Source organism: Callionymus lyra, chromosome 1, assembly GCF_982586985.1.
Source record: "Callionymus lyra chromosome 1, fCalLyr1.hap1.1, whole genome shotgun sequence".
Classification (NCBI taxonomy): Eukaryota; Metazoa; Chordata; class Actinopteri; order Syngnathiformes; family Callionymidae; genus Callionymus; species Callionymus lyra.
Genome location: NC_141818.1, coordinates 53,836,131 through 53,857,713, shown reverse-complemented (window position 1 = coordinate 53,857,713; position 21,583 = coordinate 53,836,131). Strand labels below are relative to the sequence as shown.

At 39.6% G+C, this 21,583-nt stretch overlaps 1 protein-coding gene and 1 pseudogene across 2 annotated transcripts in view; both read left to right on the top strand.

Annotated features, from left to right (window-relative positions):
* Positions 1-21,583, top strand: part of adamts3 (ADAM metallopeptidase with thrombospondin type 1 motif, 3) — a 167,429-nt gene that overhangs the window by 81,625 nt on the left and 64,221 nt on the right. For both annotated transcript variants that reach the window (XM_087812949.1, XM_087812941.1), the window contains exons 5-7: positions 11,870-12,051; positions 14,790-14,873; positions 17,364-17,520. In XM_087812949.1, coding sequence (XP_087669075.1) covers positions 11,870-12,051; positions 14,790-14,873; positions 17,364-17,520 — 423 coding nt within the window. The remainder of the gene's footprint in view (positions 1-11,869; positions 12,052-14,789; positions 14,874-17,363; positions 17,521-21,583) is intronic.
* LOC148090143 (uncharacterized) lies at positions 12,141-13,377 on the top strand (annotated as a pseudogene).

Here is a 21,583-nt window from a genome sequence, read left to right as displayed (position 1 = left end):
AGTTAAGATCAGTTAAGATCAGTTAAGATCAGTTAAGATAAGAACCTGATGATGTCAAGAGTCACTGATAACAATCATTCTTGTGAGTTTTAACTGATGGAGAAGAAACACAAATAATTCACAGATTCAGATCCTACAGATCCTCTGGACGTTCATGACGTAATAAGTAAAAACACTAGTTTTTAAAGTAAAAACACTTGATTTTAAAGTAAAAACACTAGTTTTTAAAGTAAAAACACTTGATTTTAAAGTAAAAACACTAGTTTTTAAAGTAAAAACACTTGATTTTAAAGTAAAAACACTAGTTTTTAAAGTAAAAACACTTGATTTTAAAGTAAAAACACTAGTTTTTAAAGTAAAAACACTTGATTTTAAAGTAAAAACACTAGTTTTTAAAGTAAAAACACTTGATTTTAAAGTAAAAACACTAGTTTTTAAAGTAAAAACACTTGATTTTAAAGTAAAAACACTAGTTTTTGAAGTAAAAACACTTGATTTTAAAGTAAAAACACTAGTTTTTAAAGTAAAAACACTTGATTTTAAAGTAAAAACAATAGTTTTTGAAGTAAAAACACTTGATTTTAAAGTAAAAACACTAGTTTTTAAAGTAAAAATGCTTTTTAAACAGTATTTTCTCTTGTTTTATATAGCTGTGTGTTAATATAAGTGTTTTGAACGTCTCTTGACTCTTGAAGATCCTGATCCTTGTTTCCTGAAGGAACCTTCGAAGTCAATACAGTTATTATTATTTGAAGGTCACAGACTCGTACCTCGAGGTAGTTTTATTGACTCGAGGTATTCGAGGTAAAGATTCGTAGCCATAACCCTTGACTGGTCCAGTATCATCCTGATCAAACCTCTCAAGGTCAAGGTTCTGATCCGAGTCTCTCCCGGACGACCAGGTTCTCAACACGAAGGGAAAGTCCAGCCTCTGTGGAGAAAACTTCAGCCGCTGGTAGAGGCTTGGATTGACATGAGCTTTGTCTTTTAGCTCAGCTCGCTTTTATACCATTTCTACTGTCGTCCTCTTGCTCCTTCATTCTTGATAACAAATGTGTTTGTGGTATCCCTTGTGTTGTCTCAGGGTCCAGGTGACCCATAGTCCAGATAACAAATGTGTTTGTGATATCCCTTGTGTTATCTCAGGGTCAATGTGACTCAGTGTCTGATAACAAATGTGTTTGTGGTATCCCTTGTGTTATCTCTGGGTCAATGTGACCCAGTGTCTGATAACAAATGTGTTTGTGGTATCCCTTGTGTTATCTCTGGGTCAATGTGACCCAGTGTCTGATAACAAATGTGTTTGTGGTATCCCTTGTGTTATCTCTGGGTCAATGTGACCCAGTGTCTGATAACAAATGTGTTTGTGGTATCCCTTGGGTTATCTCTGGGTCAAGGTGACCCCCAAAGACAATAGAAACACAATAGAAAGACAATGACATACGAAAAGCGACATTTAGTTAGAGTCACATTTTTCTACCACATTTTTTTTATAATTAAAGTTAAAAATGTGAAAAGATCCTCCTGAGGTTCAGAAGGTTTAATTATTCAAGTTATGAAAAAAAGTAGAAAAATCGAATTTTAAATTAAAATTAATTAATTTCACTGTCAAGACTTGACAGTTAAAATGAAAACAGATATTTTTAAATCATGGTTTTCGTACATTTGTTACTCTTTTCAGTGTCTTTAGCATCTATTATACCAAAGTGACAGGTTTTCTTTTTCTTTACCTTGAATCATGTGGTCACGTGACAGGTTTTCTTTTTCTTTACCTTGACTCATGTGGTCACGTGACAGGTTTTCTTTTTCTTTACCTTGAATCATGTGGTCACGTGACAGGTTTTCTTTTTCTTTACCTTGAATTATGTGGTCATGTGACAGGTTTTCTTTTTCTCTACCTTGAATCATGTGGTCACGTGACAGGTTTTCTTTTTCTCTACCTTGAGTTATGTGGTCACGTGACAGGTTTTCTTTTTCTTTACCTTGAATTATGTGGTCACGTGACAGGTTTTATTTTTCTCTACCTTGAGTTATGTGGTCACGTGACAGGTTTTCTTTTTCTTTACCTTGAATTATGTGGTCACGTGACAGGTTTTCTTTTTCGCTACCTTGAATCATGTGGTCACGTGACAGGTTTTATTTTTCTCTACCTTGAATCATGTGGTCACGTGACAGGTTTTCTTTTTCGCTACCTTGAGTTATGTGGTCACGTGACAGGTTTTCTTTTTCGCTACCTTGAATCATGTGGTCACGTGACAGGTTTTCTTTTTCTCTACCTTGACTCATGTGGTCACGTGACAGGTTTTCTTTTTCTTTACCTTGACTCATGTGGTCACGTGACAGGTTTTCTTTTTCTCTACCTTGAGTTATGTGGTCACGTGACAGGTTTTCTTTTTCTTTACCTTGACTCATGTGGTCACGTGACAGGTTTTCTTTTTCTCTACCTTGAGTTATGTGGTCACGTGACAGGTTTTCTTTTTCGCTACCTTGAATCATGTGGTCACGTGACAGGTTTTCTTTTTCTTTACCTTGACTCATGTGGTCACGTGACAGGTTTTCTTTTTCGCTACCTTGAATCATGTGGTCACGTGACAGGTTTTCTTTTTCTTTACCTTGAATTATGTGGTCATGTGACAGGTTTTCTTTTTCTCTACCTTGAATCATGTGGTCACGTGACAGGTTTTCTTTTTCTCTACCTTGAGTTATGTGGTCACGTGACAGGTTTTATTTTTCTCTACCTTGAGTTATGTGGTCACGTGACAGGTTTTCTTTTTCTTTACCTTGAATTATGTGGTCACGTGACAGGTTTTCTTTTTCTCTACCTTGAATCATGTGGTCACGTGACAGGTTTTCTTTTTCGCTACCTTGAGTTATGTGGTCACGTGACAGGTTTTCTTTTTCGCTACCTTGAATCATGTGGTCACGTGACAGGTTTTCTTTTTCTCTACCTTGAATCATGTGGTCACGTGACAGGTTTTCTTTTTCTCTACCTTGAATCATGTGGTCACCTGACAGGTTTTCTTTTTCTTTACCTTGAATCATGTGGTCACGTGACAGGTTTTCTTTTTCTTTACCTTGAATCATGTGGTCACGTGACAGGTTTTCTTTTTCTTTACCTTGAATCATGTGGTCACGTGACAGGTTTTCTTTTTCTCTACCTTGAATCATGTGGTCACGTGACAGGTTTTCTTTTTCGCTACCTTGAGTTATGTGGTCATGTGACAGGTTTTCTTTTTCTTTACCTTGAATTCTGTGGTCATGTGACAGATTTTCTTTTTCTCTACCTTGAATCATGTGGTCACGTGACAGGTTTTCTTTTTCGCTACCTTGAGTTATGTGGTCACGTGACAGGTTTTCTTTTTCTCTACCTTGAATCATGTGGTCACGTGACAGGTTTTCTTTTTCTCTACCTTGAATCATGTGGTCACGTGACAGGTTTTCTTTTTCTTTACCTTGAATCATGTGGTCACGTGACAGGTTTTCTTTTTCTTTACCTTGAATCATGTGGTCACGTGACAGGTTTTCTTTTTCTTTACCTTGAATCATGTGGTCACGTGACAGGTTTTCTTTTTCTTTACCTTGAATTATGTGGTCACGTGACAGGTTTTCTTTTTCTCTACCTTGAGTTATGTGGTCACGTGACAGGTTTTCTTTTTCGCTACCTTGAGTTATGTGGTCACGTGACAGGTTTTCTTTTTCTTTACCTTGAATTCTGTGGTCACGTGACAGGTTTTCTTTTTCGCTACCTTGAGTTATGTGGTCACGTGACAGGTTTTCTTTTTCGCTACCTTGAATCATGTGGTCACGTGACAGGTTTTCTTTTTCTCTACCTTGAATCATGTGGTCACGTGACAGGTTTTCTTTTTCGCTACCTTGAATTCTGTGGTCACGTGACAGGTTTTCTTTTTCTCTACCTTGAATTCTGTGGTCACGTGACAGGTTTTCTTTTTCTTTACCTTGAATCATGTGGTCACGTGACAGGTTTTCTTTTTCTTTACCTTGAATTATGTGGTCACGTGACAGGTTTTCTTTTTCTCTACCTTGAATCATGTGGTCACGTGACAGGTTTTCTTTTTCGCTACCTTGAGTTATGTGGTCATGTGACAGGTTTTCTTTTTCTTTACCTTGAATTCTGTGGTCACGTGACAGATTTTCTTTTTCTCTACCTTGAATCATGTGGTCACGTGTTAGATTTTCTTTTTCGCTACCTTGAGTTATGTGGTCATGTGACAGGTTTTCTTTTTCTTTACCTTGAATTCTGTGGTCACGTGACAGATTTTCTTTTTCTCTACCTTGAGTTATGTGGTCATGTGACAGGTTTTCTTTTTCTTTACCTTGAATTATGTGGTCACGTGACAGATTTTCTTTTTCTCTACCTTGAATCATGTGTCACGTGTTAGATTTTCTAACCAAAGATAATTGTGGAATCCGACAGCTGCACAAAAGCCTGGATTATAATCGGCACAAAAGGAAAATCATGCTTTGATGGAAAACCTTTCTTATCAGGCGCCGGGTTGTTATGCTAGTGGAGGGTCATGAGGTTGAAGTGGATGTTATTACAAGTTACTTTCTGAGGCAGTTATTGATCCTAACTTTGATTGATTATTGATTTATAGATCCAGGAATCTTGGATCTTTGATAACGACACATACACAACATTGCTAATATATAATGTTTTGATTATCAATTTGTCTTAAATACTTCACGAAAATAATACGATACTTTGTGGGATCATAATCTACATCCTTTAGAAGAAATCTATGGAAGTTATTGATCGTAACTTTGATTAATTATTGATTTATCGATCCAGGAATCTTTGAAATTTAATAAAGATATACACATGACAACTAAAATATATTGTTTTAAACATCAATGAATACACATTTCTTAATGGAATTAATATCATATTGTGTAGGATAGTAGTCTACATGCTATAGAAGAAATCTGAGGCAGTTATTGATCGTAACTTTGATTAATTATTGATGTTTTAATCATCAATCTTCGATAAAGACACATATAAACATTGCTAATATATATTGTTTTAATTATCAATTCGTCTAAAATCCTTCATGGAATGAATCTAATATTTTGTAGGACAGTAGTCTACATCCTCTAGATCTAGAAGATTTAATGCAGTTATTGATAAGAAAGAAATAAGAATAAGATAATAAGAAAAGTATTGATTTGTCGCGTCATGAACTCGTGATCCCGGCGTCAGCAGCCGAGGTCCAGACGATGGAAGTCATGAATATTGATCCAGGAGAGTCTGTGGCTTCGTACCTGAGAGGGTTTGACTCGCAGCCTGATGGCACAGATGTGGAGCAGATGTTCCACTGAAGCACGACTGGATCCAGGACACGCTTGTGTTCATGTCACACATGCCAGGTGGAGAACCAGAGAGTGAGACGCTGGTCACCAGGTCTGTCTAGAGAGAGTGAGACGCTGGTCACCAGGTCTGTTGAGAGAGAGTGAGACGCTGGTCACCAGGTCTGTTTAGAGAGAGTGAGACGCTGGTCACCAGGTCTGTTTAGAGAGAGTGAGACGCTGGTCACCAGGTCTGTTTAGAGAGAGTGAGACGCTGGTCACCAGGTCTGTTGAGAGAGAGTGAGACGCTGGTCACCAGGTCTGTGAAGAGAGAGTGAGACGCTGGTCACCGGGTCTGTTTAGAGAGAGTGAGACGATGGTCACCAGGTCTGTTGAGAGAGAGTGAGACACTGGTCACCAGGTCTGTTTAGAGAGAGTGAGACGCTGGTCACCAGGTCTGTTGAGAGAGAGTGAGACGCTGGTCACCAGGTCTGTTGAGAGAGAGTGAGACGCTGGTCACCAGGTCTGTTGAGAGAGAGTGAGACGCTGGTCACCAGGTCTGTTGAGAGAGAGTGAGACGCTGGTCACCAGGTCTGTTTAGAGAGAGTGAGACGCTGGTCACCAGGTCTGTTTAGAGAGAGTGAGACGCTGGTCACCAGGTCTGTTGAGAGAGAGTGAGACGCTGGTCACCAGGTCTGTGAAGAGAGAGTGAGACGCTGGTCACCGGGTCTGTTTAGAGAGAGTGAGACGATGGTCACCAGGTCTGTTGAGAGAGAGTGAGACACTGGTCACCAGGTCTGTTTAGAGAGAGTGAGACGCTGGTCACCAGGTCTGTTTAGAGAGAGTGAGACGCTGGTCACCAGGTCTGTTTAGAGAGAGTGAGACGCTGGTCACCAGGTCTGTTTAGAGAGAGTGAGACGCTGGTCACCAGGTCTGTTGAGAGAGAGTGAGACGCTGGTCACCAGGTCTGTGAAGAGAGAGTGAGACGCTGGTCACCGGGTCTGTTTAGAGAGAGTGAGACGATGGTCACCAGGTCTGTTGAGAGAGAGTGAGACACTGGTCACCAGGTCTGTTTAGAGAGAGTGAGACGCTGGTCACCAGGTCTGTTGAGAGAGAGTGAGACGCTGGTCACCAGGTCTGTTGAGAGAGAGTGAGACGCTGGTCACCAGGTCTGTTGAGAGAGAGTGAGACGCTGGTCACCAGGTCTGTTGAGAGAGAGTGAGACGCTGGTCACCAGGTCTGTTTAGAGAGAGTGAGACGCTGGTCACCAGGTCTGTTTAGAGAGAGTGAGACGCTGGTCACCAGGTCTGTTGAGAGAGAGTGAGACGCTGGTCACCAGGTCTGTTTAGAGAGAGTGAGACGCTGGTCACCAGGTCTGTTTAGAGAGAGTGAGACGCTGGTCACCAGGTCTGTTGAGAGAGAGTGAGACGCTGGTCACCAGGTCTGTTTAGAGAGAGTGAGACGCTGGTCACCAGGTCTGTGAAGAGAGAGTGAGACGCTGGTCACCAGGTCTGTTTAGAGAGAGTGAGACGCTGGTCACCAGGTCTGTTGAGAGAGAGTGAGACGCTGGTCACCAGGTCTGTTCAGAGAGAGTGAGACGCTGGTCACCAGGTCTGTTGAGAGAGAGTGAGACGCTGGTCACCAGGTCTGTTTAGAGAGAGTGAGACGCTGGTCACCAGGTCTGTGAAGAGAGAGTGAGACGCTGGTCACCAGGTCTGTTTAGAGAGAGTGAGACGCTGGTCACCAGGTCTGTTTAGAGAGAGTGAGACGCTGGTCACCAGGTCTGTTTAGAGAGAGTGAGACGCTGGTCACCAGGTCTGTTTAGAGAGAGTGAGACGCTGGTCACCAGGTCTGTGAAGAGAGAGTGAGACACTGGTCACCAGGTCTGTTTAGAGAGAGTGAGACGCTGGTCACCAGGTCTGTTTAGAGAGAGTGAGACGCTGGTCACCAGGTCTGTTTAGAGAGAGTGAGACTCTGGTCACCAGGTCTGTTTAGAGAGAGTGAGACGCTGGTCACCAGGTCTGTTTAGAGAGAGTGAGACTCTGGTCACCAGGTCTGTTTAGAGAGAGTGAGACGCTGGTCACCAGGTCTGTTTAGAGAGAGTGAGACTCTGGTCACCAGGTCTGTTTAGAGAGAGTGAGACGCTGGTCACCAGGTCTGTTTAGAGAGAGTGAGACACTGGTCACCAGGTCTGTTTGCTCGGCGATAATAACCCTCGAGAGAAGATGAAAGATTTCATATCAGCGTCGGTCCCCGGGAGGTCTGACAGGCGTGTGTGTGTGTACAGCCGAGCGGCTTTATTGAGTTTATGAGGTAATTGCAGTTTATTGGACCTGACTTTAACCTTTAACCTTTAACCTTTAACCTTTCATCGGAATTCAATTTCTTTGGCCAGGAATGATGAAATTAATTCAGATACAAATGTCTCTTGTATCGTGTGTTTGTGTGTTGTTGTGATGTGTGACTCTATCATCAGTGTGTGTGTTGTTGTGATGTTTGACTCTATCATCAGTGTGTGTGTTGTTGTGATGTGTGACTCTATTGTATCATCAGTGTGTGTTGTTGTTGTGATGTGTGACTCTATCATCAGTGTGTGTGTTGTTGTGATGTGTGACTCTATCATCAGTGTGTGTGTTGTTGTGATGTGTGACTCTATCATCAGTGTGTGTGTTGTTGTGATGTGTGACTCTATTGTATCATCAGTGTGTGTGTTGTTGTGATGTGTGACTCTATCATCAGTGTTTGTGTTGTTGTGATGTGTGACTCTATTGTATCATCAGTGTGTGTTGTTGTTGTGATGTGTGACTCTATTGTATCATCAGTGTGTGTGTTGTTGTGATGTGTGACTCTATCATCAGTGTGTGTGTTGTTGTGATGTTTGACTCTATTGTATCATCAGTGTGTGTTGTTGTTGTGATGTGTGACTCTATTGTATCATCAGTGTGTGTGTTGTTGTGATATGTGACTCTATTGTATCATCAGTGTGTGTTGTTGTTGTGATGTGTGACTCTATTGTATCATCAGTGTGTGTGTGTTGTTGTGATGTGTGACTCTATCATCAGTGTGTGTGTTGTTGTGATGTGTGACTCTATTGTATCATCAGTGTGTGTGTTGTTGTGATGTGTGACTCTATTGTATCATCAGTGTGTGTGTTGTTGTGATGTGTGACTCTATTGTATCATCAGTGTGTGTTGTTGTTGTGATGTGTGACTTTATTGTATCATCAGTGTGTGTGTTGTTGTGATGTGTGACTCTATTGTATCATCAGTGTGTGTGTTGTTGTGATGTGTGACTCTATTGTGTCATCAGTGTGTGTGTTGTTGTGATGTGTGACTCTATTGTATCATCAGTGTGTGTGTTGTTGTGATGTGTGACTCTATTGTATCATCAGTGTGTGTGTGTTGTTGTGATGTGTGACTCTATTGTATCATCAGTGTGTCTGTGTTGTTGTGATGTGTGACTATATTGTATCATCAGTGTGTGTGTGTGTGTGTGTTGTTGTGATGTGTGACTCTATTGTATCATCAGTATGTGTGTGTTGTTGTGATGTGTGACTCTATTGTATCATCAGTGTGTGTGTGTTGTTGTGATGTGTGACTCTATTGTATCATCAGTGTGTTTGTTGTTGTGATGTGTGACTCTATTGTATCATCAGTGTGTTTGTTGTTGTGATGTGTGACTCTATTGTATCATCAGTGTGTGTTGTTGTTGTGATGTGTGACTCTATTGTATCATCAGTGTGTGTGTGTTGTTGTGATGTGTGACTCTATCATCAGTGTGTGTGTTGTTGTGATGTGTGACTCTATTGTATCATCAGTGTGTGTTGCTGTTGTGATGTGTGACTCTATTGTATCATCAGTGTGTGTGTTGTTGTGATGTGTGACTCTATTGTATCATCAGTGTGTGTTGTTGTTGTTGTGATGTGTGACTCTATTGTATCATCAGTGTGTGTGTTGTTGTGATGTGTGACTCTATTGTATCATCAGTGTGTGTGTTGTTGTGATGTGTGACTCTATTGTGTCATCAGTGTGTGTGTTGTTGTGATGTGTGACTCTATTGTATCATCAGTGTGTGTGTTGTTGTGATGTGTGACTCTATTGTATCATCAGTGTGTGTGTGTTGTTGTGATGTGTGACTCTATTGTATCATCAGTGTGTGTGTTGTTGTGATGTGTGACTCTATTGTGTCATCAGTGTGTGTGTTGTTGTGATGTGTGACTCTATTGTATCATCAGTGTGTGTGTGTTGTTGTGATGTGTGACTCTATTGTATCATCAGTGTGTGTGTGTTGTTGTGATGTGTGACTCTATTGTATCATCAGTGTGTGTGTGTTGTTGTGATGTGTGACTCTATTGTATCATCAGTGTGTCTGTGTTGTTGTGATGTGTGACTCTATTGTATCATCAGTGTGTGTGTGTGTGTGTGTGTGTTGTTGTTGTGATATGTGACTCTATTGTATCATCAGTGTGTGTGTGTGTGTGTTGTGATGTGTGACTCTATTGTATCATCAGTGTGTGTGTTGTTGTTGTGATGTGTGACTCTATTGTATCATCAGTGTGTGTGTTGTTGTTGTGATGTGTGACTCAATTGTATCATCAGTGTGATTGTGTTGTTGTGTTGTGTGACTGTATTGTATCATCAGTGTGTGTGTGTGTTGTTGTGATGTGTGACTCTATTGTATCATCAGTGTGTGTGTGTTGTTGTGATGTGTGACTCTATTGTATCATCAGTGTGTGTGTGTGTTGTTGTGATGTGTGACTCTTTTGTATCATCAGTGTGTGTGTGTTGTTGTGATGTGTGACTCTATTGTATCATCAGTGTGTTGTTGTGATGTGTGACTCTATTGTATCATCAGTGTGAGTGTGTTGTTGTGTTGTGTGACTCTATTGTATCATCAGTGTGTGTGTGTTGTTGTGATGTGTGACTCTATTGTATCATCAGTGTGAGTGTGTTGTTGTGTTGTGTGACTCTATTGTATCATCAGTGTGTGTGTGTTGTTGTGATGTGTGACTCTATTGTATCATCAGTGTGTGTGTGTTGTTGTGATGTGTGACTCTATTGTATCATCAGTGTGTGTGTTGTTGTGATGTGTGACTCTATTGTATCATCAGTGTGTGTGTGTTGTTGTGATGTGTGACTCTATTGTATCATCAGTGTGTGTGTTGTTGTGATGTGTGACTCTATTGTATCATCAGTGTGTGTGTTGTTGTGATGTGTGACTCTATTGTATCATCAGTGTGTGTGTGTTGTTGTGATGTGTGACTCTATTGTATCATCAGTGTGAGTGTGTTGTTGTGTTGTGTGACTCTATTGTATCATCAGTGTGTGTGTGTTGTTGTGATGTGTGACTCTATTGTATCATCAGTGTGTGTGTGTTGTTGTGATGTGTGACTCTATTGTATCATCAGTGTGTGTGTTGTTGTGATGTGTGACTCTATTGTATCATCAGTGTGTGTGTGTTGTTGTGATGTGTGACTCTATTGTATCATCAGTGTGTGTGTTGTTGTGATGTGTGACTCTATTGTATCATCAGTGTGTGTGTTGTTGTGATGTGTGACTCTATTGTATCATCAGTGTGTGTGTGTTGTTGTGATGTGTGACTCTATTGTATCATCAGTGTGTGTGTTGTTGTGATGTGTGACTCTATTGTATCATCAGTGTGTGTGTGTTGTTGTGATGTGTGACTCTATTGTATCATCAGTGTGTGTGTTGTTGTGATGTGTGACTCTATTGTATCATCAGTGTGTGTGTTGTTGTGATGTGTGACTCTATTGTATCATCAGTGTGTGTGTGTTGTTGTGATGTGTGACTCTATTGTATCATCAGTGTGTGTGTTGTTGTGATGTGTGACTCTATTGTATCATCAGTGTGTGTGTGTTGTTGTGATGTGTGACTCTATTGTATCATCAGTGTGTGTGTGTTGTTGTGATGTGTGACTCTATTGTATCAACAGTGTGTGTGTGTGTTGTGATGTGTGACTCTATTGTATCATCAGTGTGTGTGTGTTGTTGTGATGTGTGACTCTATTGTATCAACAGTGTGTGTGTGTGTTGTGATGTGTGACTCTATTGTATCATCAGTGTGTGTGTGTTGTTGTGATGTGTGACTCTATTGTATCATCAGTGTGTGTGTGTTGTTGTGATGTGTGACTCTATTGTATCATCAGTGTGTGTGTGTTGTTGTGATGTGTGACTCTATTGTATCATCAGTGTGTGTGTGTTGTTGTGATGTGTGACTCTATTGTATCATCAAATCATCAGTTTTGATTGATCGGCACGAAGAAGGTTTTCTGTCACACTGTCGTCAAAGTAGTAAATTAACTTATATTTAAATATTAACACAAAAACATAATCTGAAGAAAAAACATGTGTGTCTGGGGTTAGTGTCTAAATAGTCATGTGACGTCAATCTGTCAATCAAGTGACCGATGATCGACATCTTTTATTTCTTCATTTTATTTCCTGAGACTCATTTTCGTGATGATTTCCTTGACGGTCGAGCAGGAAGCTTCTCACCTGCAGGATGATATGTTGTCGTTCTGACGGATGTCGTTCTTCAACCTGCAGGTCTGGACGTGACTCTGGACTCTCTGGCGAGACACGTGGACCAGAACCTTCGCCAGCGACGGCGCCGAGACGCCGGAGACGACGACTATAACATCGAGATCCTGCTCGGAGTCGACGACTCTGTCGTTCGTTTCCACGGAAAAGAACATGTTCAGAACTACCTGCTGACGCTCATGAACATTGTGAGTCCTCGCACACTACACTACACACCTCAACACTACACACCTCGACACTACACACCTCGACACTACACACACATGTGAACACTACACACCTCAACACTACACACCTCAACACTACACTACACACCTCAACACTACACACCTCAACACTACACACCTCAACACTACACACACATGTGAACACTACACACCTCAACACTACACACCTCAACACTACACTACACACCTCAACACTACACACCTCAACACTACACACCTCAACACTACACACCTCGACACTACACACACATGTGAACACTACACACCTCAACACTACACTACACACCTCAACACTACACACCTCAACCCTACACTACACACACGTCAACACTACACACCTCGACACTACACACACATGTGAACACTACACACCTCAACACTACACAACTCAACACTACACACACATGTCAACACTACACACCTCAACACTACACACACATGTCAACACTACACACCTCAACACTACACACCTCAACACTACACACACATGTGAACACTACACACCTCAACACTACACACACATGTGAACACTACACACCTCAACACTACACACACATGTGAACACTACACACCTCAACACTACACTACACACACATCAACACTACACACCTCAACACTACACACCTCAACACTACACACACATGTGAACACTACACACCTCAACACTACACACACGTGTGAATACTACACACCTCAACACTACACACCTCAACACTACACACACATGTCAACACTACATACACATGTCAACACTACACACCTCAACACTACACACACATGAACACTACACACCTCAACACTACACACCTCAACACTACGCACACGTCAACACTACACACACGTCAACACTACACACACATGTGAACACTACACACACATGTGAACACTACACACACGTCAACACTACACACACATGTCAACACTACACACACATGTGAACACTACACACCTCAACACTACACACACGTCAACACTACACACACATGTCAACACTACACACCTCAACACTACACACCTCAACACTACACACACATGTGAACACTACACACCTCAACACTACACACACGTCAACACTACACACACATGTCAACACTACACACCTCAACACTACACACACATGTGAACACTACACACCTCAACACTACACACACGTCAACACTACACACACATGTCAACACTACACACCTCAACACTACACACCTCAACACTACACACCTCAACACTACACACACACATGTGAACACTACACACCTCAACACTACACACCTCAACACTACACACGTGTGAGTACACAAACAACGTCACACACGGACAAACATGAACACTACACACAAAAACACACATATGAATACACACACAAACACACACATGAAGACACATATGAATAGACACACAAACATACACACACACGCCCACTTAAACACACATAAGAATCCCCACAAAAAACACACACATGCACAAATATGAATCCACACATACACAGAGGAACACATACACACAAACTCAAATATACAAAACCACAAAAACATACAAACAAAAAAAGCAAACAAAAATCTGTCACAAATAAAGACAAACACACCGAAACACAAACAATCAGATACACACATACAGTAGTGAGGACACACACAAATAACAAACAAATACACAAAAACAAACACACACATAAACACAAACACACAAAAACAAACACACATAAAAACACACTAACAAATACACACACAAAAACTAACACACCAAAACACAAACGTACACACATACAAACAGAACAGAACAGAACTTGATAGACGGTCTTGGTCGTTTGTCACGTGACTATCACGCCAACGGAATTGTCCGCGCGACATGTGACGATACTGATAATTGGCAATTGGAAATGAGTCTGACAAAAAGGACTCGCTCTTCCAATGGATAGAATCCTTCAAGTGGCTTCTCCCATGATGCAACACTCATAGACTCAGGGACTCATTTGTTCCTCGTGAAACGAAGGGATGTAGATCAGGAAAGAAAAAAAAAGGATGTCCATCAGGTAGAAACCTGAGTACCTTTCATTAGTCTTATCCAAACAACAAATCATTGGTTTAAATTGACAGATGGTTGATCTATTTAATCAGTTAAGTTCCCTAACTTGGGCGTGGCCTATGACCACGAGAGCCGCCCATTGGTTCCTCTGCTGGTCCATCAGCTGGATCTTCATCAAACGTTGTTTTTATGCGACCGTGTCGCGTCAATAAAGTTGCAGAATCTAAATATAACAATAAGAATGTGACGGAGTGAACTGACGACCTGCAGACACATCGTTCTCTGGACAGAAAAGTTACCAACGGTGTGAATAGTTTACAGCGAAAGAGTAACAACACAATGTCTAGCTACACAATCTATCGCACACAGCGAACTCTTTGAGTGCGACTCCTTATTATTGTGAAGTTCTCCTCGTCCACGCCATCCTTCATCTGAGCGGCGTATCTTCACGTAACTGTCCAAGTGTTTGAATGAGTCACTAAATGCAGTCCAAGGAGGACTTCCTCCACGCAAAAAGCACCTTATGATTATCATCAAGCGAAGCGTAGGTGTTGCAGTCCAACTGTTTCTTCACTCGTTCAGGCCTTGATTGGCGTCTTTCATAGATCCGTGGATGCAGGACGTACATGATTGGTGATGTCATGTGTCTTTACGCCCCTAATGGATCCTTGTCTCCATCGCAGGTGAATGAGATTTACCACGACGAATCACTGGGGGTCCACATCAACGTGGTGCTGGTGAGGATGATCATGCTGGGGTACGCCAAGGTAAGCCTGGTCTTTGTTCACAGTCGGGTCACGATATACGTCATCAACTGGGTTTCAACCAAAACAGCCTCTACTTAGTACAGATGCTGGTGGTTGTTGTGAATTCTGGGTTTATTTTCGTGGTGTAGAAACTGAAAATACATGTAGAAGAAGCTGTAACTAGTGATTAAACTGAAGACCCCGGAGCGGAAACACAAGTGATAAATAAATCAAAGACGTATCCAGTAGTTAATACAAAACATGTCTAGTATGAAATGTAAAAAGTATCAAGTAATGAATCCAAAACCCTTTTTGCAGAATTAAATCTAAAACATATCTAGTATTAAATCCAAAATGTATCCAGTATTAAATCCAAAATGTATCCAGTATTTAATTAAAAAGGTATCCAGTATTAAATCCAAAATGTATCCAGTATTTAATTAAAAATGTATCCAGTATTAAATCCAAAATGTATCCAGTATTTAATTAAAAACATATCCAGTATTAAATCCAAAATGTATCCAGTATTTAATTAAAAACATATCCAGTATTAAATCCAAAATGTATCCAGTTTTTAATTAAAAACATATCCAGTATTAAATCCAAAATGTATCCAGTATTTAATTAAAAACATATCCAGTATTAAATCCAAAATGTATCCAGTATTTAATTAAAAACGTATCCAGTATTAAATCCAAAATGTATCCAGTATTTAATTAAAAACATATCCAGTATTAAATCCAAAATGTATCCAGTATTTAATTAAAAAGGTATCCAGTATTAAATCCAAAATGTATCCAGTATTAAATTAAAAACGTATCCAGTATTAAATCCAAAATGTATCCAGTTTTTAATTAAAAACATATCCAGTATTAAATCCAAAATGTATCCAGTATTTAATTAAAAACATATCCAGTATTAAATCCAAAATGTATCCAGTATTTAATTAAAAATGTATCCAGTATTAAATCCAAAATGTATCCAGTATTTAATTAAAAAGGTATCCAGTATTAAATCCAAAATGTATCCAGTATTTAATTAAAAACATATCCAGTATTAAATCCAAAATGTATCCAGTATTTAATTAAAAACATATCCAGTATTAAATCCAAAATGTATCCAGTATTTAATTAAAAACGTATCCAGTATTAAATCCAAAATGTATCCAGTATTAAATTAAAAACATATCCAGTATTAAATCCAAAATGTATCCAGTTTTTAATTAAAAACATATCCAGTATTAAATCCAAAATGTATCCAGTATTTAATTAAAAACATGTCCAGTATTAAATCCAAAATGTATACAGTATTTAATTAAAAAGGTATCCAGTATTAAATCCAAAATGTATCCAGTATTAAATTAAAAACGTATCCAGTATTAAATCCAAAATGTATCCAGTATTAAATTAAAAACGTATCCAGTATTAAATCCAAAATGTATCCAGTATTTAATTAAAAAGGTATCCAGTATTAAATCCAAAAACTTTTCAAGAATTAAATCCAAAACTTATCAAGTATTAAATCCAAAATGTATCCAGTATTAAATTAGAAACATATCAAGTATTAAATCCAAACACTTTTCAAGAATTAAATCCAAAACTTATCCAGTATTAAATCCAAAATGTATCCAGTATTAAATTAGAAACATATCCAGTATTAAATCCAAAATGTATCCAGTATTAAATTAGAAACATATCCAGTATTAAATCCAAAATGGTATCCAGTATTAAATTAGAAACATATCCAGTATTAAATCCAAAATGTATCCAGTATTAAATTAGAAACATATCAAGTATTAAATCCAAAATGTATCCAGTATTCAATCAGTAATAAATTAGATTTATTTATTCATCGCTTCGTTCCTCGGTCTTTGGTTTTACTCACAGCATCTTCATACATGTATTTTCAATTTCTACGGCATTAACATAAAACCAGAATTCACAAAACATATCGAGTATTAAATCCAAAATATATCTAGTATTAAATCCAAAACGTATTCAGTATTAAATCCAAAATATATCGAGTATTAAATCCAAAACGTATTCAGTATTAAATCCAAAATATATCGGGTATTAAATCCAAAATATATCCAGTATTAAATCCAAAATATATCGAGTATTAAATCCAAAACTTATTCAGTATTAAATCCAAAATATATAGAGTATTAAATCCAAAACTTATTCAGTATTAAATCCAAAATATATCGAGTATTAAATCCAAAACTTATTCAGTATTAAATCCAAAATATATAGAGTATTAAATCCAAAACTTATTCAGTATTAAATCCAAAATATATCGGGTATTAAATCCAAAATATATCCAGTATTAAATCCAAAGATTTTAAACCATCTCACGTGTGAATAAAATACTTGTACTCAACAATAAAGACTGAAGGTCTTTGACAAAGTTAAACAGTAGAACCCGAGCCAAGTGAGAGGAAGCTTCTATGGTGAAATGTGTTTTCTGGGTTTGATTGACACCTGATGATACTGAACCATCTCTGTCTGTCAGTCCATCAGCCTCATCGAACGAGGGAACCCGTCACGGAGTCTGGAGAACGTGTGTCGCTGGGCGTTTGTGCAACAGAAGGCTGACGCCGAACACGCCGAGCATCACGACCACGCCATCTTCCTCACGCGTCAGGGCTTCGGACCCACAGGGATGCAGGGTAGGTTCTCGCCGGACTCCCATGGAAATGACACGAGTCAACAAAAGCTCCGGTCGTTCCTGTGATTGATTCGCAAAGAATGTTACGCCTGGCGGACGATAAAACGCTTCTCATTTTATCATTTCAAATAAGTTTACTTTTCTTCCAGACTTTTCTTCTCAGAAACAAGTCTTTTAAGGTTCAACCACACAATGGGTGAAACAAGATACACAGATGATGATGAGGCTCCAGGGTTGAGTCAGTACTTGGGTGACTGAGATCAGTCTGTCAAATTGAGCCTGAGAAACCTGGGTGTTGTATTTGATAAATGTCTGGTTCAACACTGAACAAAACTGAGCCCAACTTGACTGAACTTAAATGATGTCACAACATGATCTGGATCTTATAATCCATGTGTTTGTGTCGTTGACACTATTGTAACAGTTTATTTTCATGTCTAAACCAGAAGGATGTGTTTCGCCTGCAGTTCATACTAAACTCTGCAGCCAGAATTCTGAGCCGCTCTAGTAGAAGAACTCACATTTCTCCTTCAAACTCTTCACTGGCTGCTCTAGTAGAAGAACTCACATTTCTCCTTCAAACTCTTCACTGGCTGCTCTAGTAGAAGAACTCACATTTCTCCTTCAAACTCTTCACTGGCCGCTCTAGTAGAAGAACTCACATTTCTCCTTCAAACTCTTCACTGGCTGCTCTAGTAGAAGAACTCACATTTCTCCTTCAAACTCTTCACTGGCTGCTCTAGTAGAAGAACTCACATTTCTACGATCCTTGAAACTCTTCACTGGCTGCCAGTTCTTTTCAGGATGCAGTAATTTAACAGTAAAAAGCAAAAAAGTTAGTAGGGAGAGAAAAAACATTTGTTTATCTCCTTGTAATAAAATATAACTCTTGAATTTGAAACTTTACATGAACATCTTTTAAACCCTATTGGAATAAATAAAATAATTTAAAATGATGAACAAATACGATAAGCTGTTGTTTTTTTTCATCTAAATATTTTCAAATAAGACCCCTTTTTCCCCTGTAAATATTTGTCTGCAAAATTCCTAAGATTTGGGTATTTGCAGTGATGTGACATCATCACTGGGCGACGTTCCTACACCGGCTCATAACACGAAGGTTGAAAAAAAGAGCATCTTTAACCACAGTCTTCTCGTGTATCTGTAGCTTTTTTTTTTCTCTCGGTCCAGATGTGGAATACTGGCATCTGTGACCTCAAGCATCTCTGTGGGTGAAGATGTCCGATCGTGGTTCACTTAATTAAAAGGATGGAATTTAATTGGGAGACATGTCAAGCTTTTGCTGTTCGTCTCACGTCTCGCTGGACATTTTCAAAACCAAAAAAAAAAAATATCTCGAGTTGCGAGACGATGGATGAGGGACATCAGAAAAGGACATCAGAAAGGACGGAAACGGAAGTGTTTGCCCTTTGACAGTGTGGACGCTCCCGCTGTGATAATTACCTCAAATAACCTACTGCTCAATTTGACGCAGCGGTTACGTCTCCCGAGTGAAAAGGTCAAAAGAAGCTATTATATGTTCATGGAAAAGCTTCTGCAGAAATTAAATATCGATGTTTTCGTATCAAACCTATAAAAATAATTACAAAGAATATATATATATATATATATACAGTATATATATCGTCTTCGTAACCTTCTCTTTGTCTGTGTCTCTGAGAAAGTCTCTATAAGTTGTCCTTTGATGCCGTTTCAACGAGACTCTGTGAAACAAAGGTGACGTCTTGTGATCTCATCTCCCCGAGGAAGAGAACAGGTTTATTTTGAGAGTAGAATCACAAAGAGCTTCAACAGTGACTTCGTAGACGAAGCAGATTCATTTTTAAACACTTCGTCACGATTCAATCGACGCGACGACCAAAAAGACGACGGAGGTTACGTTCAATTTATCCACTGAAAAAAAAGACAAACTTATTATTTTAATTCGTCCTTGAATTTATTGTCGTGCGACATGTTTGCTTCCCATCGATCCGGACTCAATGTTCTGGTGGTTCGAGTGCTCATCGCACACTACATCGTTTGCACACTGGCCATCGGGACGCACTTGTGTACTCAAAATATTAAGTGCAAGTGCAGAAGTGTTGCTATTTGGGACACACCTTCCTTCGTTCAACAGCCACCAGCTAAAGCTGAAGCCCATCCTTGAATAGATCTAGTCTTCAGACTGAAACGTCGTATGTTTAACCCCAGAACCTTCTTCTGAATCCACGAGTACATTCGCTTGTTTTACTCTCATGTCATTTACAATGTGTCTTTTGAATAAAGATGTGTATTTCATTCTTCCGGGAAGAACAACACAACGTAGACACTCGACCGAGGTCACGTCTTGTATGAAGTGTAGCTTCTATGTAAACGATGGGACAATAAAAGCCTCTCGATCCTCGAGTGACACGCTTGCAAATGGAATGATTTCTGTTGAATGGAATAAACAAAGCAGGCGAAGCTGGAAATGAAGGAGTGAATATGGTTTCCACGAAGCATGATGGAGGTGAAGGTCTCGTGAATCCACAACACAAACTATCGATATGGTTGGAATTTGATCGTCCACGGAGACCATCTGAGACAAATACATGCAGCGTTGTTTTCAACATTTAATTTGACGGCAGGATTGTCAAAATAAAGTGAACTGAACTGATAGAGCCGCCGAGGAAAGTATTGATCATCGTCGTTATTTTGAAATCAGGAAACAGAAATTGCAATGTTAACGATTAAAGGGTTAGTTCACTAGGAATTCTCTCATCAAGCGTTGGGAGTAAACTGTTCTTTTGTAGAGTTCTAGACAAAAATGTTTGTTCATTTTAATGTAGCGACTGGAGCTCAGTTCGTCTTCATCTTCGTCGATAATGACACGTAGAAACATCTAAACACATCCATAGACTCGTCCGTAACGTCCCTCTCGTGTTGAAGCCTCGACATCAGGAATTGCTCTGAAAAAAACGTAAAGGTTGTTTTCAGCCAACGTTACTAGGCCAACATCCTAGATCTTGTGAAAGCACAGCTTGCAGCTGAGAGAGAGACGACTTCTGCTACAAATAAACCTCAAATAAACTCTTTGTTAAAATGAACATATATATTTTGTAGAGTAGAAAAAGAGACATTTAAATTTTGGGGTCACTTTAACACTTTTTTACGCGTTAGAGATGTGGTTCAATAATACTGTCCAAAAATGGATGAAGTATTTGGGAAAACGGTGGAACTCATGACGGATCCAAAGAGATCATTTTTGGGTCGAACTCATTCACTCTTAACCAGATGATCAGTCTCTCGACTTTGGTCCAAGTAGCACATCACGCCAAATCGCGCACTTCTGTAAGTGCACTGCTTTACAGTACACTGTAAGACAGTGCACTTACTAGCGCAGTGCTAAAAATTTAGACAGTTTAGTTCTGTCTCAAATCAAACTCTGCTGCTACACACTTACTTTTTAACGCTGATTACAATCGGCCTTTGGAACAGAATCGCCAACACTTTATTAAGTTGTGTTTCGTTGTGTTTTTTGGTAAAATAAGTGTTTTCTTGAGACATTTACGTCAGTATCTGCTCCGAAGACGCATCGTCAGATACGTAGCTTCAGTTTAGCTTCATCTATGTCACTAAGATAGAGGACGTTGAGGGTGGAAAGTGTCCATCGATCCACATGCTCCTCGAGACGCACTTGTGCACTCAAAATATCAAGTGTAAGTGCAGAAGTGCGTGACAAGAGCCCATCTCTTCAACCAATGTTTGCAGCCGCTTCTAGAACGTCCTCGGTCACGAAGGAGTTTATTCTAAACCCACAAATTGAACCATTTTGTCTTTTTGTTGATTGGTTAAATGATCAAGTCTTTTCCCATCGTTTACATCCTGTTTTCAAAATGAGAGTCAAACCACCACACGGACCATTTTCTCTCGACCCATTTTTCCTCTTGACATCTCAGCATCTTCAGCGTCGAGTGGAATCGAACGTTAAGATAACGAAGGCGGCTTCGGACCGACCTGAAGGTCACGTGTCGGCTGAGGTCAAATCCACGGCGAGGAGTCTCCACGTCTACAAATGAGCCTAA